Raw genomic sequence first — 24,389 nt, forward strand, 5'->3', positions numbered from 1 at the left:
GGAGCATTGGAAGCAGGTTGAATATAATCATGGAGGTACAAAGCAAGAGCTTTGACACAATTGAATTTCATATTTCTTGTCATGAGAGAGCAGCCAGGAGTTCCAAGAGGCCCCTACTTTCGAGTATATGGCCATTTCGAGTATGTGCCTAGGGCTCCAAGTACATCAGAGACCCGTTTTATGAAGAGTTAAAATTGATTATATAGTTGATTTCACCTGTAAGTCTATGGCAACCTGTGAGGTAAGGAAACTTAAAGTTGATTTTATCTTTTGATACAACGGGACCCAGATTAGTTGTAACATTCACATGGTCAAAGTTCTCACAATAACATTTGTTGATTTTCTTTGAAAGTTCAGCATCATCTTTATTTCTCCCACTATTCTTATCTCATTTTGTATTTTTCCCCTGTGGGTTAAAACTGCCCTTACTAGTATTTCACATATTCTTTTGTGTCTATATAAAGGCTTTAATTCATAATTTATCATAAGAGTTCTATAGCATCAGGTAAATGGTATAGGGTAATACCAGAGAGATAGATAGATAGATAGATAGATAGATAGATAGATAGATAGACAGATAGATAGGCCTACATAGATAGATAGATAGATAGATAGATAGAGAGAGAAACAAATAGACAGCTAGAGAGTGAGAGAGAGAGAGCGATAGAGAAAGGTAGAGATGAGGCATTGCTTGTACCTTTAATTATAAATCTTGCCCTAGGCTCTGCAAAACCACCCCATGTGTGGGAAGTCTAATCTACACTTCGTTGCCATGACGACAGATGCAATTTTTAATCAATAGCCTTGGACAGAGCTGAGTAATAAACCCATTCCTCAGACTTCTACAGTCTCTCTCCACACAAAATCAAAGGCATGCATAAATCATGGTGAAAGCAAGCTGATGGTGCATTCATATTTCCATGTATATTTGAATTCTAGTTATATTACAATAAGCAATCCCCATTCAAAATATTGCATTTTTATGCTACTAGGAGCAAATCATGTCTGGATTTCCCACAATGTGACATATAATGGCTGATGTGCTGAGTTATGTGAATATCCCCCATCCCTGAATTGTAGATTTTCCCTTATTAAATTTTAGAGTCTTTAAAATCATAAGATCTAAAGGGGAAGTAACAGCTTTTGGTTCGGTGAAGTTTGAAAATACAAGTAATTATGTGTGGACTATTAAAAAAGATTTACACACTCCTAATTAGTGATGCCTAGTGGCTTTTTTTTTTTTTGAAAATCAGTACAAAAAATGTATAATTATAGGCAGGAGTAAATGAAACAACGCTGCAAAATCCTGACTGTACAGTTCACAATGAAGCATTCCTACAGAAAAATAGAACTGGATTGGCTCTAGAATTGTACACAAACCGATTTCAAGGATTTATATTTTCAATGTTTGGAACCATTTAAAGGGATGGTACAGTATTGGTGAAGATGAGAATTGGGCTTTTAACTTTTTGCGAGATACCAAGAAAACACTTATGACATAGTACAGAACATACCATTCTAAGAGGAATTCAGAGTTTATTTGATGAAAATCGGGTATGGTATGACTGAAACATCCAAACAAAGTAAAACAAAGCGATCGTAAAAAAAGTGTGGGTGCCATACTTTATTAGAATTGCTCTGTTTTGGATATCTCAGCCATTTCAAAACCAATTTTCATCAAATAAATGTTGAATTCCTCATGGAATTACATGCTCTTTCATATTTCATAAGAGGTTTCTCATTATCTCACCAAAAAATGTTAGAAACCTGAAATTAGGTCTCAACCCAAACTATATGATCCCTTTAAATCTGAAATGATAACAGAAATCACTTGGCAATAGGTTATTTGTAACAGGTACTATTTCCACATGATTTAGAGATTGATTTTGGCACATAACCTCACGCAGTACGAATGTCTAAAATTCCACAATGCTGATGCTCTCACATCAATCCCCTTTGGCAAATACTCTGAATTTTCTATCAAACAAATTCTTGAAGGGGGAATAAATACTATTAAAACATTTGCACAACTTCATTCCATGATGACAATAATGTGTATGAATCTGAAATAGCTATGACTGAATTCCTATCCATGCATGGTAATGGCTACACTTTCCTCAGTAACGGCTATATTCAATGTGATATTTTGTGCTGCGGTAAAGTCGATATCTCAGAGCATGAAGCGATCGCCATGCACTGTGTATGAACAGCCAGTCATGGAAAAGTTTCAATTCCTGGAACAAACCGTCCATGCCTACACCCCAAACTTGAAATTAATCGAATTGAAATAAAGCATTTATGAAGAACACTGCTAGACAGCAGCACCTGAAAATAACTGCAGCTACCATGGCCATACTACCATGGCAATACCAGTGATTGACAGGTCAACAACCCGTCAACTGATGGCATTCTTTTCTCTGCAATGGAAATGCATTATTGAAAACTCCAGTATTGCAAACTGGCTTTTATGAATCAGGGACTGAGCAATCTTGTAAAATATTCATATTCTCATATTCCACTGAATGTGTGGGTAACTGGTATAACAATGCATATGTAGGCCCAGTCATACAATAACTATGATGGTCCCCACCTCAGTGCACATTTGCACACATGTAGCTAAGAATGCTTTGTGGTGGTGGTGGGGGGGGGGGGGGGGATCAAAATAACAACACAAAACACCCCACTAAGAGAACCTATCAATTTGACTGCAGTACACATTTATATGAACTAAATTTACATAAAGTTCATTCATCTAAACTTTGACCTAGTTCACTGACCGTAAGGAATATCCATCAACCCTCTTTGTTTTTATGTACGTACTAAAATAATTTTTATTTACCTACTATATTACATCCCCACTGGATTTTCCAAAGCTGAAGCTATAACCAGAATTATTATCATTATTATTATTTTTTTTAGGCTTTAAGTAACTCTGACCTTCAAATAAACCCTTGTCATTTCATGCAAAGTATTTAGATATTTCTATACTTTCTACCAAATAAGAGCACAACTGGATGTCAAAGTAGGGCAATTTGTCAATCAGTTGCAATGAAAACATCTTCACGGAAGAATTTCATGACTTTGAATAATAAAAGCAGTACCCGCTGCATGCTATAAGGATTAGAACCAACACTTGCTGTCGGGCGAAAGCTCGGTGGCCTAGTGGAGATGACGCCTGTCCGGTGATCAGGAGGTCGTAGGTTCGAATCCTGCTCGAGTATGTATGCCCATGATTTTTTATCATGGCTACTACTAAAACACTGATCAATTCAGTGCTTATTTACGTCGAAGTAGGGCAATTTGTCAATCAGTTGCAATGAAAACATCTCGACGGAAGAATTTCATAAATTTGAATAATAAAAGCAGTACCCGCTGCATGCTATAAGGATTAGAACCAACACTTGCTGTCGGGCGAAAGCTCGGTGGTCTAGTGGAGATGACATCTGTCCGGTGATCAGGAGGTCGTAGGTTCGAATCCTGCTCGAGTATGTATGCCCATGATTTTTTATCATGGCTACTACTAAAACACTGATCAATTCAGTGCTTATTTACGTCAAAGTAGGGCAATTTGTCAATCAGTTGCAATGAAAACATCTCGACGGAAGAATTTCATGAATTTGAATAAATTCACATCTACAGCCATAGTACAGTACTAAGTCTTATATACAAGAAGAGACTTGATACCTATGTCATTGTCTTTTTTCCCTCATCCCAAAGAGCATGGGGGGGGGGGGGGATCTCCTTTTGGAAAGAAGGCTAAGTGATGGTCCATCAGCACATAAAGAGTGAGTGAGCTAGGTATAAAGGTGACAACCACAAATCAGTTTGTACATTATCACTTTGACTGATCATCAAAGGCGATAGTGGATACTCCTCCTCTGTCTTTAATCAGAGAGAGATGTGTGGGGCAAAAAAAAAAAAATGCTGTCCATCTAAAGCAACTGTCACATTAGGCTACTTGAACAGGCTGCATGAAGCTAGAGACTGCATTAACCCTTTTGGCCTCTGAGCTGCCTGTGGTCACCCCTCTCGAAAACTATGTACCCACACTTGTGTGTATTTGTGTGTGTGTGTGTGTGTGTGTGTGTGTGTGTGTGTGTGTGTGTGTGAATGCATATTGTGCAAGTTGCATTTGTTATAATGCATATCTTTGGTTTATATGTCAGTATAATTATCATCATACTCTAACCGTGCAATTTTGTCTCCATAGATAAATGATCAACTTGTCTAAAACCATCCAAAGTTGTATGAAACTGTTAGGCCTATACAGCTTCTTTCAGTGCAACAAAATTTCCTGATATTTTGTCTGCGACCATAGAAAAGATAATAGCAATGGCAATGATGATGACAATGGAAAGGATGATAACGATCATAGTTCAATGATGAAAATATTGAAAATAATAATGATAAAAACATACCAGAGCATTTGCAACAGTCACAGTGGAAAGTTGACATGCATATTATGTGGATCATACCATTATTTTGTCATTTCTACCTTTCCATTGATGACAGTCACCAAAAAACATTTCTACCCTTCCATTGATAACAGTCACTGAAAAACACAACAAAAAATCTTTTACATTTTGCGAAAATTACCGTGCTGCAAATATCAAGGTTAATTGATTTAGTTTGCAAAAGCTGCGTTGGTATGATTGTGGCTAAGGCCCATAATGTACACAGTGGTGCTGTAAGAGCTTGCCAGGGTTGTGGCACGTCGACAGCCGAGGCTGTAACATGTCTACAGCAAACACATCATGAATAGGGCACCACGTTTGCCTTTCCCCATCTCAGACATTGTAAACAATGTCTCTATTCTACTTGCCACTGCCTGCATCCTAAAGCCCTTGGCTGGTATCCATGGAGACGAAGATGAATTACAGACAGTTTCCTCATACTGTCCAGAGACTATTATATCCTTGCCTTGATATCATGAATATTCTGCAGCATCATCAAACATATGTGATACTGGACAATTATCTATTACACAGACAAGACTAGGACAGTTTGCTGATTCACACATTTTACTGAAGGAGAACTCTGGATAATTTTCTGACTTTTGTAGTTGAACATCTATAAATTGGTTTAACTGGTACAGAGTTACAGAATTTTTAGTGATTGGGATGGATATCTATAAGAATAATTTCACAATTCATAACAAATTACAGTGAACAAGGATAATGACATACCAGCTTCACATAAGAATGAAGCATTGGGTGCTCATGGAAGAAGAACACAAGGAGAAAGCATGCATAAATTCTACACAGGTGAAGTTTTTAAGGAAGTGGTATTGTAATGGAATTACATTGCTACTTCACCTGAATATGTAAGTTTCTAAGTCATCACCCTTGTTCAGTGTAATTTGTTGTGGGGGTTTTTCAGAGTATTGGCTTATCTGCTCAAAGACCACAATAAATTCCACAAATCTATACATGGCACTATTGATTTACAGACTGTAAGTACTACATGATGTGAAATTATGAAAATTGTCTGGAATTCCCCTTTAAATGCTGTCTGACATACCTGTCGATATAAGAATCATCACTAGCTACAGATTTTCTTATTCTTGTCCATATGGACCACTCGCATGGCCTTGAGTTATTGATGCCGTGGTGCATGCATATCAGTGCAAGACTGATCATGGTATGATACATGTACTGTCATTTGTAAAATGTAACGTGGATATACTTCTAGCTCTGGAAAAAGTATGCCTTCAAGATTGTACAACAGATAGCAGCTTTTAGCTGGTTCCGAGGCAAGGCACAAGAGTTCGAAATATGACCCAGTTATGCGATCTCTCACACTCCAAACTTGCCTTCCGTCACTCTAGCGGAAAACAATCGATCGAATCCTCCCTTCTAAAATTGCCAGTGGACCGGAGATACTGATATGCCCTTGTGGAGACAGTTTTGAACTTTAGGAAAAGCAGATCAATCATCACATAAAGCAATTTTGCATAACTACATGATATTAGTTACCAAATTTAATGACAAACAAAATAATGTGATTTCTGTGTATCATGTTCATCATACAAATGTATATCATGTCAAGCAAATTATCCAAGAATGCGCACCTTGTAGATCTGAACATAAAAAAGAGAGAAATATCTGATATTATATAGTTTGAATACATGTTTGAAGCCTTACATTATGCTTCTGCTACAGTTGGATTTGGCAGTTGATATGTTTACCTGTGAACTTAATCACAAATGCATCTTGAACTCTTGGTACTGGGTGTTTAAAAAAGATACAATTTTCATCTCAAATAACTAAGAAAATATACGTCAGAGAGCAATCCTGAAATTTATGCCATATTTTCATGTGGGGAAAATGTCAAAAGTTGGGGATGCGCCTGCAAAAAAAAAAAGACAAAGGAATAGATTGTCTTTGGTGTCAATTACTGGCACCTGCCATTCGTACTATTAAACAGGCTTGTTTGGTTTTTAAATTCATTGAGATAAGCTTCTATGATAGAGTGATTATTCATATGATCCCAGCACATCCACCTCACAGCAAGCCTGGCATATGGTAATATCAGTAGAAAATTGAAGTTTGTTAGTACATTCACTGCAAAACAATGAAATGGATTCTTTCCCAAGTACTGAAACTGACAGAACATTTTGTCACCTGGTCTTTGTAAGTTCATTCTTTGTTTGAATATGATTGATAAATTCCATAAATTGTTATGCTAGGCAAGTTTATGCTTTGTATGACCCCGTTTACAGTGCGGGGCTGGGCCGAGCCGCGGCCGAGCCCCGCAATTTTGTCCGTTTACACTGCCGGGCCGGCCGTGCTTTCAATTCAAACCTTTCAATATTTAGTTGTAGTGGCGCTCTACTTGTAAACAAACGCAATTTGGTATAGTCTGGTTTTCAGACCCTTTGCCCACTGAATTCTGTGGCGACGAAGTTGCCGTTCGGGCAAAGGCCTTTGCCGCAGGAAAAATCCTTTGCAGGACAAAACCACCTTAAACTATACTAGTTTTCGACGTTGAGGGGGTTAATATCCTGAATAGCGAAATAGTACGGGAAGAGGGTTAGGAAGCCAGACTAAAATTGGCCGCGCATTTGGCCCAGTTTGCGTTTACACTGAGAAAAAGCGGGGCTCGGCCGCGGCTCGGCCGTGGCCGAGACCACCTCCAGAGTGAGGCCAAATGCGTGGCCAATTTTGGCCCCGCATTTGGCCTTCTGCGCGTTTACACTGAAATGAAGGCGGGCTCGGCTGTGGCCGAGCCGCGGCCGAGTCTCACACTGTAAACGGGGTCTTAGTCATTTTGAAAATGAGTGAGGTGCCTACCAACCTGAGAAAATAAGGAAGGTAATTTGCACAAATGTGTACATAAGCTGAACTCCGAACTGACCTACTGCCAACCCCCTGTAAAAAATTAAAAATGTACCGGAGTCAATAGTTATGTGTGTGAGTGTGTGCTTGTGTGCCACTGATAAAGCATTCATACTTTGCACCTGGACAGGAAACTTGCTTACTAGAGCTTCCAAGGTGTGGCATTCACAGTCATATTCCCATGATTATTGTGTGGGGACTAAATTGCTTACACTCATACACACACCGGTAGACTCCTGCACAAAGTATGCCGTTTACAGGGTTTGGAAAGTGAGTATCATCTGAAACCTAACTTCAGAATAAGCATGAATATTCCATAAAACTGTTTTATGATATCATATTCCATCTCCAACAAAATTGTACACTATTTAGCGACCAACCCATATCACTTCAGTATTATTATGGTGTATTGTTGAACCCTGAACACCTACATGGTATAGTTATACAGTACTTGGCAAATACACAGATACTGCAAATGAAGACAACACCTTTAGCATTTGGCAGGATTACCTGCCATCCTAAGCTATTCACTTAGGGCGTTCTCATCCTGAATTCTAATTTGAATCAACAGGCTCCAGACAGCCCTCTGAACATCATCAGCAATTCATGAAGTCGGTCGCCATCATACTATGACCAAACAATTTGGAATTCTGCCTCGGGATTGCATCTGATTTGGAGTTTAGTATGCTGGAATAAACACAACATTTCTGCCTCAAGGTCCTTTTGTTAAGTTGAAATAGATATATGCAATACCTGGTATCCGCTGATGGAAACATATCATGTACACACAAAATTGGCATTCAAACAATCTATCTGTTACAGTGGAATGATACTATTTATCATGCAAACTAAAAAGAGGAGAAAATAATAAGGATGCTTGCAAGAAGAAAACAATGGATTTCCTTGGTTTACAAAAAGAAAATATTTGCTCAAATGGAGACTTTTGTTGACTATTACATGACATTCTTTTTCTGCAAAAAAAAAAAATGTGACCACAAAAATCTTTTTAAGATTTAAAAAGAAATGGATGAATATCATTGGCATACGTCACTGGCATGCCTACATCTTTAGACCTGGTGAAGACTGTGCCACAAACCTGTAGCCAATATTTACCAGACATCTCAGCTGTGAGTGATGGATTTTGGCAAACACCTATTGCCTACACGATGTGAGGAGGAGGTGTACACATAATACATTCAAATGAACAGGGTCCAAAGATTGGCTAGGCCTGTACTTCAGCTGTATATTTATGACTTATATATGTAGGTTGTTTGGATGCGCATTCAGATGTGTGTGGCAAGGGGTTCTTGCTGCATTCAAAAAGAGTGCAGTGCATAATTAAATCCCCTTTAAAGTAACACCTGATCATAACACAAGTTACCCACTGAGGTAATGATAGAACTAACACATCAGAGAATAATACCTCTGTCTCCATATCATATGGAGGTATTTTGAAGTCAAGTGTTCCAGATTGAGACCACAAGGCAACTGAATCAAAACCATGTACGAATTTACAGAATGTGTTGGAAAATAAGATTTCATAAAAAAGCAGCAGCTATAAATGATCTGTAATGATTGTTATTACAGATAATTACAGTACAAATTTATTCACAAATAGAGGAGGAAGACAGTCACACCAGCTACCAGGAATATGACTCACTGATAATATGAGAAGTATCATGAAGACACCACAGGAAAATCAGTGTGTATGTTGATTTGATCATGGCATACATTCTCATCTGCAAGTTGTCTTTGTCATGGCTAAGTATTGTATCGTCGTAGCAAAGCAGTCCATGGCATTCATACCCTCAAATCTGCACTCCATAAAAAGCTGTTGCCCATGTGATGAGAACCTCTGCAACAGTCTTAAACCCCCAATTACTAAAATCCATTACTGAACTTCTGAGAAGTCTCTGCATGGATCCAAATGTATTCATATCATATCCTGAGTAGGTTCTATCGAAGAAATAAAATGCTCATTCCCAACAAAATCATATTATACGGGTCAGGGGTTCAGGCGAAGAACATACAAATTCTCCGTTCTAACTCGAACGTAGGATGGGAAGCCAGGTATAATTTTGTTTACTCCGTGCCTGTGCCGCATCATGTGCAAATCTACCATCCAGAGATGGGTCTGTTATTTCTGTCAATCAAATTAGGTCTATGGTTTCGCCATTCATTTTTCGACAATTCTGCACAGCAGGCTTCAGGGGTACAAGCTTCAGATGTAAATCTCTTTCCCGTGCAAGACTCTGACGTCATCCGAGCAGAAAGCGAACGCCTAATGATACGAGCTCAGCGGAACTCCCTGTCAAGACGGTCCGCACAAGTGCTTGTTCATGAAAATGTACCTTTCAGTTTCAATTATGAAATTACATCTTTAATGAATTGCCTGAACTCCATTTTCTAATGGATGCTATCAATATAACTTCCTCCCTGAAAATCAAATTGAAATATGCAAAGAAGAATGAAACATGAAATGAAAACTATTAAATTACCCTGAAATTGAAATAATGATATGAAAACATTGTATTTTATCAATTTATAACATGCAGAACCCTTGTAAACATATTCTCTGTGCTACAAGAGCTCCTGATGAGCAAAAATAAAATGACTAAATATTTGCAAGTATCACATTATAATTTGTAGCAAATTTTTATAAATCCATCTAGGACACATCACTGCTCTGGTTCCATATTCACATAAACTCTTTTAATCATAACAATATTACTCATTAAATGCATATATGTCAAAATATAAGAAACATTGCTGTTCACAAATCAAATCATTTTGTTTTGATGATCAGCTTGCTTTTCTGTAAATTGACCTTTTCACTTGCAGCATATAAGTGAACATAAAAATTATCGCCTGCTGTATCTATCACTGCCAAGAGAATTCTGGACTCTTGTGGGGAAAAAAAAATGATATTGAAAGTGAGAGATCAAGAGGGTTTTAAAACGACCTTATCATTGTGTTTCAAGAGTCTGGGAAAAGACTATTCACTTGAAGCTTACGAGTGAACATAAAAATTACTGTATAAGCTGTTATTTTCGCGAGGGTTTAATTTTTGCGAATTTCGCTCATCACAGTTGGATCGGGAATTGAACAACACGCGAAAATGTCTCCATGTGCCCTGTTAATAGTGCATTAATGTAAGCGTCGGCGTCAATTCGCAAAAACAACATCTCGCGAAAATGTCTATTGCCTCGTCATTCGCAAAAATATCTGTACGCGAAAATAACAGCGTATACAGTATTGCATGCTGTACTAATACTAGTATCTATCTGAGACTCTTGGGGGGAAAAAAATGATACTGAAAGTGAGAGATCAAGCGGGTTTTAAAACACCCTAATCGTTGTGTGTTAAGAGTCTGGGAGAAGACTATTCACTTGCAGCATACGAGTGAACATAAATATTATCTCATGTTGTATCGATCACTGTTAGAAAGAGAGTTCTGGACTCTTGTGGGGAAAAATTGGTAATGAAAATGAGAGATCAAGAGGGTTTCAATACACCCTTATCACTGTTTATCAAGAGTCTGGGAAAAGACTATTCACTGGCAGCATCGGAGTGACAGGTCAAAGTTCTCATAAACTCAATTTGAACGCATTCTGCTCTGCCACATATTGGTACACACATTAATGCAATGGTCCCTGTACTATGAAGGAGGTTAATTCTTCCAGGCATTTCATACATGTCTGCTATTCACAGGCAAGCCAAAATGAAAATGGAAAGATGGCCATGGAGCTATAAACAATTTGTAGCTCCATGGTTATACACAGTGTATTGTTGTAAATACAAAATGAAAAATTTGAAGCCAAAATGAAAATGGAAAGATGGCCTTAAGTTATACCATGGAGCTATAAACAATTTGTAGCTCCATGGTTATACACAGTGTATTGTTGTAAATACAAAATGAAAAATTTGAAGCCAAAATGAAAATGGAAAGATGGCCTTAAGTTATACCATGGAGCTACAAACGATTTGTAGCTACATGGTTATACACAGTGTATTGTTGTAAATACAGATACTTTGCTAACAGTCTGTCTTGTCCACAAAAAGAGAGAAAAAATGTTTGAAACCTCAGAATACTATTAATTGTAATCATATGATGCACATGTTTGTATCACTGATGCTGACTTTAAAATTCACCGATGTCAGTGGGCACAAACGAATGAAATCCATATTTACATTTTACTGCCACTCCATTGTTTCACAGGTAAGAGAAAAAGACTTGCTTTGATGGCAGGCAACACTCAAAACAGCATTGTCTTCTTCAAAAGGCATTAGCCACAACGCCTACCAGCACATCCATTATGCTGAATTTAATGACAAGCTTCTTACTTAATGCCACAAGATTGTAAACATACCCCAGACATGTCAGGATTTCCCTGAGTTTGGAAACATATTGATATTTATGAACAGTTTAGGAATATACTGCCATGATATCCATATTTTTTTTTTAATGCTGTTTTCTATGAAAAGAAAAGAAAAACCCTATTTTTTACACAAATCAACAAGCATAAAACACTCATGAGCTAAAAATGAGCAGTACTGTACGAGCTGAAATTTTCGCGGTGGTTTTATTTTCGCGAATTTCGCGAATCGCCTTTGAACCGCGAAAATAACAACACACGAAAATAACAACGCGCAAATAGTTACGTTCAGTTAGACCGTCGCAACCGCGAAATTAACAACACGCGCAAATGTCCTCCAAGTAGCAATTCGCGAAAATATCTGCATGCGAAAATTTCAGCTCGTACAGTATATGAGTTGACAAAATTCTTGAAAGAAAAGCAGATATAAAATATTGCCCATATGTTGAGACTTGCTAACATTGGGAACAAATTTTCATAAACGATGAACAAATTTTCATAAACGATGATCAGGGCAAAATACCATTTACTCCATGAAACGATGGAAAAGTTTTTAAAACGGTGCAGACTTCACACAGAGCTAGATGACATCTGCCATGTGCTGCATATTTCCAATGGAATTTCTCTTCATAAAAACAACATCAGAACACTGAGGTTTCATTCAGACACAAAATCAGGTCTTGCATCCAACAGAGTTGGCAAAACTGCTGCGAAAATGATGATCAAAAGATACCAAACGTCAAGCTGAGCTATATATTCCATATAACTCGTCTTGTACAGCATACATTTTCATTTTATCTCCCTGCCATAGTGTGAAGTGGCATGCATGGAATGATATACAATGATACTCCTCCCCCCTCCCAACCCCCCAACATATTCATAGCTTTTTAATAGCAAATGCAGGAAAGATTTTAATTGTGAAACACTTGATTAAAATCTACAGAAAATCAATAAATCTATTCAAAGTGTAGGAATTATGAAAGTTTCCATTATTTCCACACAGCACACCCTGTCCCACCACTGGAACGATATGAATTGGCAATTAAAAAACTTTAAAACTCTAGTTCACAAGAAAAAGAAACACATTCCCCTGACCTGTTATCTAGACATTGACAAGGAATAATTTCCCTTGTCGAAATTGAATAGTAATTTCAGTCAATGGACATACATTTCAAACAAAATGGTTTACAAGTCTATGTAATGAAATTGCTATGCAAATGACATTTTGTATGGCAGTCATACAAAAATGCATAGCAAATTGCTATGCGATTCCAGGAAAACTATTTCCTGCCATATATGGTACGTTGGGTAAGTTAGTGCTATACCCCATGCCTTCTGCAGAAGGTGGGTCCAGTGCTCTTGTGGTGTCCTTGCAACAATAACCAATGTGAAGTTTATCTCATCAAAGGTTTCTTCATATTCTTCTACTACTGCAACCCTGCAAAATCATTGTTTGGATCCAATCTAGACAGGGCGGCGAATGAAATTTACTGCAAATTCAAAATTCATTATCTTTTCATGGATTGTCTGATTATCGTCAAGCCCTAACAGGTTGTTCTACTAATCTTTCCGCATTTGCTGAATCCACACACACACAAAGTTTGGGGAAACTTTCCCTTTAACTGTCTCCTGTTACTTGTGAGAGTCATACAGTGCGGTGTCTAATATCAGGAACACTGTCGCAGAACATTCATGAGTGTCGACCTTGGGTAAAATGTTCCCCAGGCAAATCTTTCATTACTGTATACGCCGAATATTTCACGAGGTTTTTATTTTTGCGAATTTCGCAAGTCCGGTGCCATTCGCGAAATTAAAGGACAAGTCCACTTTCATATACATGTGGATTGAGTGAATGCAACAATATTAGTAAAACACATCAGTGAGAGTTTGAGGAAAATCGTACAATCCGTTCAAAAGTTATGAATTCTTGAAGTTTCTGCTCAGTCACGGCTGGATGAAAGACTATTATAGCTTGTGATGTCACATGTGTACAATGTTATAAAGAAAGAATAGAGAAAATTCAACATATTTCCATTTTTCTCGCAAAACAAAAGAACACTCGACTTCTCTCTTACAGAAGGCAGGGGGAATAATATTACCCTTAACATACGTCAGTAACAAGTCGAAGAAATTTGCACTTTATTCAAAAAGTAAAGTTTTGTGAAATTCTCTTTTTATTTTCCTTGTATCGTTGTACGCATGTGACATCATACACTGTAGTAGTCTTCTTATCCAGCAGTGACTGCGCAGATACTTTAAAAATTCATAACTTTTGAACGGATTGTCCGTTTTTCCTCAAACTTTCACTGATGTGTTCTACTAATATTGCTGCATTCTCTCAATGCTTATGTATATGAAGGTGGACTTGTCCTTTAAAGACATGCAAAATTTGTTGACTCTGTACAATTCTCCATTCAGTACAGGACTCCACGATCGCGAATTTAACCACTTGCGAAATCGTCGGGAATTCCCAATTCGCGAAAATTTAGACTCGCGAAATATATGCCGTATACAGTATATTTTTTCCTCATATTTCATTAAAAATCATCTAGGAGACTTAATGTAACTCACTTTGCTTTCTTCTTCCACAACCCGAAGTCCATCAGATGAAACCCACAGGACAGCTCGCAGCTTCTTCCGCGTGCTCTGTACAAAACAAACACACAAATGAATAAAGTAACAAGTCAAAGAAATTTCTGTGTATTTATATACATCTAGTATTTGAAAACAAAATGTAGCAAGTCATCTTAGTTACAAGTTTAAAAGGAAGTCAAAGGCAGCTACTGTTGGTACTCTACAAACAGTATCTGATACATGAGTACCTCGACACTTATACACATGAGCCAAATTTCATTTAGAGGGCTCGAAACTTACTACAGGGAGTGGATTTCTCTCTGAGGTGTTCACCGTGTAGCAATGTTTGATCTTACTAGTCAAATACCCCAGTCAAGCACCATTGCACCATCCTTTAGCACAAATATGCATCATTTGAAACCACATCACTTCTCTCCGTGTCTGCATTCATGTTATTTTGTCCAATAAGCAATGCTAATGTCGAACTGAATTCGTGACAGTCGTTCACGAATTAGCTACACTCTAGTCAACAAACTACTAGTTGCTAGTCATTTCAAGACATCAGCTGGCATCTACAGTCATATTTATGGCGTCCTTTACTATATAAATGGTGATTGGTTCCTAAGTGCACCATACAATTGTACATATCTGCAGACAGACATTACTTGCACTTCCTCATACATAAATGCGCCCTGTGGCTGGTACTAGTGAATACATCTTGCTCACAACATCACACTTTGAAATAAAAATCAGTGTGAACCACTCAAGCAAAAAGAATGTTCAAAATTGCTTTTCATACCCGTAACTTGTAAATTTGCTCTCAAATGTCCCCCTTTGTAAAGATTATGAAAATGAAACAAAAAATCTCTTGGGGTCGTGTGTCATCATATGTTGCCTACAAGGCACATCTGAACATATGGAATTCTGCCTGAGTACCCAATGAATTTACTGAAAATTTCACTAAAACTCTATCAAAGTTGTTTTGGTATGATATATTACAAAATACCATGGTGAAACATAAGCGCTTGCCTGATTGCCTGCGGTAAGTGAAAATCGAAGTTGGGCAAGCCATTTTTTTTTTTTTCCAAGTAAAATTCCTGTTTGGGCAAGTGTTTTGCATTAATTTGAAAATCTGCTTCCCCAACTTGGCAATTGGTTATAAGAAAAAATATGAATTGTGAATTACCTACAAAAAAGCAGAACGAGAGAACACGGCTGCTTACTATATTGAGTATTTGTTCATAACTTTAATACCTACACTTTGAAGGGTCACCATAATAAACACAACAAACACTTGTGGTCTGTAAAAGACTCGAAGCCAATTAAACTGATACACTAATGGTCCTGACTGAGAAAAAAACATGCACATTTGGTGGTTAATAAAAATAACCATTTGAGAGTGTGCCACAACCAGTTTTCTGTACAAACATAGGTAGAGGCGCTGAACGTAATGAAAGCGAAAGTAAAACTGTGGGAAAGCCATGACGCCATTGAACACTTACCATTCTAAGCTGTTTGGCCGCCTCCTCACATATCTGCATCCCTCTCGACTCTGATACCTCTATAGATCCAAGGTACTGCCGAAGAGAATGGAGTGACATAATTATACATGTTGAAAAATCATTCCATTGTCATATGGGGGGGGGGGGGGCAAAAGTGACCGTTTCCCCCACACCTTGGCTCCACACATCCATAAAATATTGTTTTACAGACTCCTCGACATAATGTGAATGCGAGATCTGCTGCCAATAATGGTATCATAGATTTCCAATCATAATGAAAGTCACTGCAGTCAATGAAATGTAGCATGTACATGTAATGAAGCAGGTTTCCAAGTACCAGTAATGTGGTTTACAATACCCTGTGGTACCCACTAAAAATGTGCATTTTTGTTTAACCATTCATTTTCAATTTTTGTGCAGTACAAAAGGGTAACCCAAAGTTGGGTGACAGCAATCTTATAATGCTTCATGCACAAAGAGTGTGATAGTAATCTTACCACCACATTAAATGAATGCTAACACATCAAATAAATCCTGTAATTCAACTTGCTTTTTCTCTCTCTCACTCTCTTTCTCTGATGATAAGTATGGTCCTAAACAGTACATCCCTGCCACTATGGTGGCCTACAATAGTAATTTTTGGCAAAAATTATCTTTAAACAAATATTGCTGTATTATTGTTGTATTACGTTCAGCATGTCTGAACAGGAATGAACTGGAATTAGGATTGTTATTACCGACAGCTAAATTTTGGTCGGGTGAGAGCAGTGTGTATATAAATGTATATAGCAACAAAAAAATGTACCCCGGGTTACAGCATGTCAAATCATATGCTGCATGAGGCACAGGAAACAGCTGGTCCTTCTCCCCTCCCACTCCCCCCCCCCCCCCACCTTAAATATTTCATTAATTTTACTATTCTTTCAGAGACTGTGGCAGAGTACACTATAAATCATCTGCCAAGTTTCATCTGCAATCCTTTCTACACTGCCTCTATGGAATATATAATATGGCAATAAGCTGGAGGAAAGGGGTGGGGTGGAACACACATTTATCCCTTCTCGTCTACATGTTTTCAATCGAAAAATGAAAGTGCATGCAAACCACATGGGACTGATTGAGACGATAAGTGCTGTGCAGATAGATAGATGATAGATAGATAGATAGATAGATAGATAGATCGATCTATAGATAGATAGATAGATAGATAGATAGAGGGGGCGGGGAGGTTGTTTCCATCAAAGGCACTATCCCACTGATTTCAATAGGATTTCCTTGGCTCAGTTTAAGGGTCAGCCTTGGTAGTTTGATCATGACCTTTGTTGGAATGCTCCCTGCAAGTCCTCACAATCATTCATGTAGTCTTGCATCCAGGACAACTTTACTTTTTTGTAAGGGGGGGGGGGGGGGGGTCTCCCACAAAGTTTGTGCAAACTCTTGCATAATCACAAAGCCTGCACATGACACATTTTGCATATATAGCCACAATTTACCTAGCATAGTTTTATACACTTTTCTTTTTTCTTTTTTTTTTTTTTTACATTTTGGGAAAATGTCTATATCTGAATGTATTAATGACAGATAGAGTGTAGGCCTACTCTTAATTGTAGTATAATCAAACTCCCTATGAAGTATGGATTCTAATATTGTACAACAGGAAAAACAAAGGTTTACTAAAACTTATGGGACTATGCTCTCTTTATAAAACAAATCTACTAATTCAAATCTACGTACATGCAAGTGGGATAAATTGTGCAATCTAACACTGTTTGTCAAAGGGGTCTTTTTTTTTTAACATAAACTGATTAAGTATCTATAAAGTTATCATAGCAATTTTCCAACATTAAAAGTTAGTCTAGACTGTAAATTGATGCTTTATGTTTCATAACATCCACTATGTGTATAGACTAGTGAGCTATAACTTTACTTAAATTTCAAAGACTTTTGTTTTGGTGTTTTCCTATCATTTGCTACTGTGTACCATGTCAGATATTGTTATATTTCAAGCCTAATCATTTCCTAATGTGAGACAATCAACCCACCCCACTACTGTAAAAGTGGAAATTTTCGCGGTGTTGAAATTTTCGTGCATTTCGCGCATCCACAAACTAGCGCGAAAATAAAAGCACACAAATATTTTTGCTTGCCATATGTTCCTGTGCGTGATGTCTTGATTCCGCGGAATTAAAAACACGCGAAACTCTTCTTGCCCGGCCAACCGCGAATAGTCGCGCGAAAATATCCACTTATACAGTATTCTGATTGGAAAATAATGATGCTGCGTTGTATCAGCTACCATATTTGTATGGCAATCTGTAATACAATTCAAATTACAGGCAAGTTTCCTTAACTATGAGAATACACACATAATCATGAATATTTCATGTCACTGAAAAACAGACAATCTGTAAGTGTTTTGGTAGCAGGGCTAAGCATGATACAGACACACAACAGGAGTTCACACACCTAGATCAAACCTATACAGATGCAGATTTTTTTTAACTACACTACGGCCATGAACGAAATGACATCATTACACCTTCTGGTGATTCAACAACCATGAAATGGATACATTATTTAGGAAATCATTCATTTGTAAATTTCCTTGTAATATGTGCATGGCAATGTGCTGGGATATTTCCTGCCTGTCATTTTACAGTTTATGCATGGCATGTTTGGTGCCTCTTGCAATCTGAAGTAGACTGATCGGCAGGGAATCCCTTCTCGCTTTGCGTGGGTGTTGACAGTCAAAACATCCCACTGTAATCACCAAGGGAGTCTAACCAAGAGGAGAAGGAAACAAGAATTGATTTGACAAACATCCCATTCCTCTCAATGATTTCCTGTATGACCCTGAACATGCCATAACCTCGGGGCAAACGATGATGAGGGCATCACAGAATAAAATCTCCTTGGTACGCAGTAAAAGCCGTTATTTAAGCGAGGGTGTAATTTTTGCGAATTTCGCAGATCACTGTTGGGCCGTCAATTTAACAACACGCAAAAATATCGCCAAATAACTCTATTGATCACATTCAATTTGGACAGGCACTAGTGCACTTGCGATAACCGCGGGGTCAAATTGTGAAACAACATCTCATGAATATGTGTGACCTGTATATCTAGTTACTTTTACAGTAGTGTTAAGCACAGACTTAAACACACACACACACACACACACACACACACAAATACATTGGAAAGAAGAGCATTTGTGGGCAAAGATATCCAAAAAAGTCCGAGAGACATACGAAACAGGATTCTGTGTGGACCGAAATTGAAATAAAGTAAGCTGGGGACACTATGATAGAGAGAAAAACCTTCCATTTTGGCAATTAAAATACCATACTAACATCATTATATTGTCTCATTCAAAACACAATTTTCAACCTAATTGTTCCATCAACCTGCTTCTCTATACCTATTTTTTTAATGTGTTCGATGACAATGCCTACACAGCGTAACAATTCTTCATGCTGCAACAAATGTCCTATTTTCTAAAAATTCTACCTGTTGTTTACCATGCTGTAGGTGGCAATATATATATCGTCGCTGGGGTGACAAGACCTTGTATCTGCAATTTTGGTGAAAATGACTTTTTTGGATTAATGGGTTAAGCGATGTCCTGTCCAAATCCCAACCGTCTTACTCCAAAAATGAAGCCTCCACGGCATGTCAAAAGAAAGACTATCCCATTCGCCACAGTGCTTTAGCTGCCATGTTTTTAGGCTCTCCTAAACATTTGACATTTTGTAGATACGAGGTCTTGTCGCCCCAGCGACAATATATAACACATCTTTAAAAAATGTTTAAAATGGGAATATGTGGGCATCCACATTGCTGAAAAGTTGGCATGAGATTCATAAATATCAGTTTCCTCTGTAATGCTCGCACTGTGATCTCAATGGTTGTGCAGGGAATCTCCACTCAACGTCTGAGTAAAACTTCAATGTGAGGAAAATGAAACAGACTAAATACGAACGATTTCACTGAAATCAGACATAGGATGAAATAATGCCTCTGGCTACACTTCATGGCGGAGGCATAGAAAGTAAGATAATTTGAAGCTTAACATTCTTGAAGACAATGTTGAAAGCTGCCAAAACTTTAACAATAGTCTACTTTACTTTACTTTAGTCAAGTTCTCACATCAATATCTTGCTGAAAATCTAGGTAAACTTTCTCATATCAACTTTCCATTTTCCCAAGGATACAATTTTACTTCATCATTATGTAATCAGGAACTCAGCGCTTCTAGCAGGATTGCCAAAAAAAGCTTAAAGCTGTATTAGGTGTGTCTGATCACTTGAGAAAATGTATACCTTGGTTTTAATTTCACAGAATGTCCCCCCCCCCCCCTCTCTCTCTCTTCACTATCATGTTACATAGCACCTCTATGGAAAAAGACAAAGAAGGAAAGATAATAGCAGTCCATTGAGCAAACTACACTTCATCTACCTGCCAAGAATATGAATTGTGATATGTGGGGAACAAGCGCTGCTTTTAATAGTGCGTGAGAAACGACAAGATTTACTCACAAATCTGCTTTGTTGGGTGCAAGTCATGGATAGGAAAAAGCAAACATTACATGCATGCTTTCTTGCAAAATGAAGTCGATTGTACTGTATATGTGTGTGTGTGCATGTGTGTGTGTGTGTGTGTGTGTGTGTGTGTGTGTGTGTTGAACGTTTATAAAATGGTGGTGGATGATGCTGACCCGATGACTGCACTAAAAGAACTCTTTGTTAAAATGAAGATTTGAAGGAGCCCCCCAATCATTATACAAAGTTTGCTGATACATCTGTAGGCTGTTTCATCATCTTTTATTCATAGTAATGAATTCTGAAATGACTCATACAATTGTACCTAACTATGATGATAATGAATGTGCACTAATTTTATTTTCAGAGTAAGGGTTTGTAACATCCAGGAAAATCAAGACTTTTATATGAAATAGTTTCTATAAAAACAAGTTTATTTGTTTTTTTCTTTCTCTTATGCTTGTAAATACATATGACCCAGTCTTCTTTAACTTGGCACCACAACTTTCAAACTTTGAATAGTATCAGTTCTACTTGTGGGCAAAATATGTAAATAAAAAGGTAATGGCATGATCTGTTGGCACGTCTAGTTATCCAAAAATGTAAGAAAAATAAGAGGCAGTGCAGTGCAGCTTCATTGCAACATTGTTCGATGCTGCTACACCAAAGACTGAAAATTAAAGACAAGTGTGTTAATATGTCAGGTTTTGGGCAAAGTAAATACACACTCAGCAAACTACATGAGAGTCTGTGCAGTATAAAGGGAGACAAAAGTCTGTTAGACTTCCTCTGTAAGATGCATGTATTGATGATGTCCTCTCTATAGTAATAAATTTTTTAGTAGCACGGGGCTCGCCACTAACTTTTTTTCTCTAGTGACCCGTTCGAGCCACTGAACTCTTTAAATTTGTAATTTTGGTGGCCCAAAATACGAATGTGAAATAAAACGGTTCATTTTCGATCTTCGGTGCCCCATTGAGCCACCAAAACATAACCTTTATGAAAATGTGGTGGCCCCACTTCACTTTTCAGTGGCGCCGGGCCACCGGGCCACCACTAATGTCAAGTCCTGGTAGTCACTGCAAAATTTATATTGTATCAATACTATCATTGACAATTATGATGCTTAAACTACACTGTACTGTTTAGGTAAGGCATAACAGGTGGACCCCATTATTAACCCATGCTGTGTTTTGTTTGCTGATTGGCACACACACTCTAGAGTGCTTTCTTCACTGATAGACACAGATATCTGTAAACTAATTGTCAATTAATACAGATTACCTGATCCCCCTTGTGTCACCAAGGCCTTCCAGGTGGACTGAGGCACATTGCTACATCTTTAGTGGGCTTGCTAAATTTGCACCCAGCATGAGCTCGAACAGATTACTGTACGCTGATGACAAAGCTTATCAAGTTTTGCTAAGTGCTTATTTGCATAAAGGGTAATAAGGAAGAGATAGAATACAGATACTATCTATATGTGACTGCAACATTCACCACATGGATGTAAATCAAGTTCAAGTTTTAGTTCAGCCAAACTCTCATTTAGACTAGACCTTTCATGGTCATGTTTCCAAAGTCTAAATGAATTTGTGAACATTGGAACAAAATCGGGCAGAGAATAAGGTTTGGCTTTTATAATATAGAATTGATGAAAAGATGTGGACAACTTTCATTTCAATTTGAACTTACAATATAAAATATCGCTTAATCTTCCTCTAACCGTTTTCAAGGTCCAGCTTTTGTTACAATTATGTTAAGAAAAATACATTCTGCATGGTACACATCTTGATTCAAGACAAGGAACTTACCTCAATGACAAGAAATATGAAAAAACAAGATATCTCAATATGGCCAGTTGTTTATTTCTAGCTTGTTAAAAGCTTTAACTCCCTTACCTACAAAACACAAGCCTGGTTTGGCTCAAATCTGCACTGGATTCATTCATAGTAACTGACCACAAGGGGTTTGGTTTCCTTCAAAAGTTCCTGTATGTTTGGACTGCTTTATAAAAGACTAACCTTTACTGTGAAATTGCATGTTCCCGCCCTGACCAGCTTCTCATCTTGTTGCCACTGGTGGGGCTTGCTGGCCGGCGGGACGTACGACGTGTCCGCCTTGCTGCGGAAGCTGCGCCTTAAGCGCTTCATACTCAGCGAGCGGCGCAGCCGACTTTTCCGTTGCGGTGACTGGGTTGGGGCTGATGGGGCGGGTGAGGCCGGCGTTGGGGCGCTGCTGGGACCCGCCTGAGGCTCGCTGTCGCTGTGCCGCCGGTTGCGCTTACTGCTGGAACCCCCAAAGAAGAATTTTCTGTAAGTGAGACAGGAAGGGAAGATAATAATAATTGACTTTCATTAGAATAATGACTGTAGCAAAGAGTATGCTTAGGAGTTAAATGATTGATACATAATATTTTGTCAGTGAATTATGTACAAATTAAAATTAACGACCTTTTTTCTCTCAAAATAAATATAACTGTCATACCATTTGAACGTCACTTGGTACGCAAACACCATAGAGATAAATTGAAATTAACCCATTGACGAGTCCCGAGTATACTCGGGCAGGGGTCCATGGGAAATGCGTGTTGTAGCAAAATCAGCCTGTCCTCAATGGGTTAAAATCTGCATTGTTAAAAAAAGACCATACATTTTAGCAAAATTCAACCAAACTGGTTTTATATTCTACATAAGTCTGTCTACTCTTTTTCCACACAAATGACACCTTAAATTTTCTTAACAAACATTCTTATCTTCATCTTCATCTACATCTTTGTGTTCTATAATAGTTTGCACTCTAACAGATGTAAAAATTAGCTGACCTGAGAAAAAAAAAATCTGAAAGTTATAAAAAAGATGGTTCGCTTCATATCAATGTTTTTGTCAATACTTTCTTGGCTAGTCATACATTGAATGGAAGTAAGTGCAAAAAAAAAAGGAAAAAAAAGAAAACCTTTCTTCAAGAGTTTCTGAGGTCAACTGTGACAAGAAAACATGCTTGCTTGGTAGAGATTGTAAACATGACGTGGGGGAGTGTTCTGTTTACTTTCTCTCCTATGTGTGCACACAGCAATAACATTCCAGCCTACACACTACATAGGCCGAATATGCAATCCCTCAGTGTTTGAGTCGCATGGCATGATATAAACCAACAAAACCACACAGCCTGTCTGGGCGGCGGCACAGCACTTTTGCTATGTGGCAACATCTCCTTTAATGAAAGGAACATTACTATCTTCAAAGTTTGTAATCATATGAAATATGAATATAAACAAAAGTCTGATACTGTACACCACTGCCCCCAAACCCTGCTGGTAAACAGACAAAAACCATCATGAGAAACAAGATATCAGATAGTTGTGAAAGAGAAAGCAATAGCATCATGTTAGATACAGTAAGTTACCTCAAGAGGATTTTCAATGTCCAGATGTAAAAAGAAATGACATGATGGTGTGATATCTTTCTTGACAAGAGCTCTGAAACCTAACAATTACATTCAGCCTGCAGATCACTTGGAGTGTATTTGTTACTCCTACACAAGTATATGACACATTATACATGTTATATGCACACAAACATACCCCCACCTACATATTGCCATACAAACACACACAATATTCTTATTTCCCTTTTATTTCTTTATCGATGAGAGAGTACCTGTAGCATACTGTACTGTGCAAGACAATTTAAAGGATGCTGAAAAATTGGCCCACAGTACCAATACAGCCAGCATCTGGTGCAATAATGGTCAGGATGGATTAAAGGCGTTATTTACTATTTGCAGATAAAACAAACACCTAGCTTTAGTGCTTCATAATAGTTCTAGAATGTGAGTTAGGGATAGAAACATCGAATCTAAACATGTTAATCAGTATAATCAATGTTTAATGTTTGTTAAATACACAAAATGTGAACAATAAGTATAAAAAAAATTGTTTCTTGAATAAAATATCTACAGTTACTGTTCATTGAGAAAAAGAAATAGTGATATCTCCTAATATTTTAGGCTTTAAAAAGCAACACTTTCTTATGATGGGAGTTTTTGTGATACAACTGA

At 37.8% G+C, this 24,389-nt stretch overlaps 1 protein-coding gene across 2 annotated transcripts in view; it reads right to left on the reverse strand.

Moving 5' to 3' along the window:
- Positions 1-24,389, reverse strand: part of LOC140227305 (protein numb-like) — a 211,002-nt gene that overhangs the window by 12,371 nt on the left and 174,242 nt on the right. For both annotated transcript variants that reach the window (XM_072307732.1, XM_072307728.1), the window contains 3 exons: positions 22,355-22,643; positions 15,790-15,864; positions 14,285-14,359 (listed from right to left, as the gene is read on the reverse strand). In XM_072307732.1, coding sequence (XP_072163833.1) covers positions 14,285-14,359; positions 15,790-15,864; positions 22,355-22,643 — 439 coding nt within the window. The remainder of the gene's footprint in view (positions 1-14,284; positions 14,360-15,789; positions 15,865-22,354; positions 22,644-24,389) is intronic.

Source organism: Diadema setosum, chromosome 1 (genome assembly GCF_964275005.1).
Source record: "Diadema setosum chromosome 1, eeDiaSeto1, whole genome shotgun sequence".
NCBI classification, from domain to species: domain Eukaryota; kingdom Metazoa; phylum Echinodermata; class Echinoidea; order Diadematoida; family Diadematidae; genus Diadema; species Diadema setosum.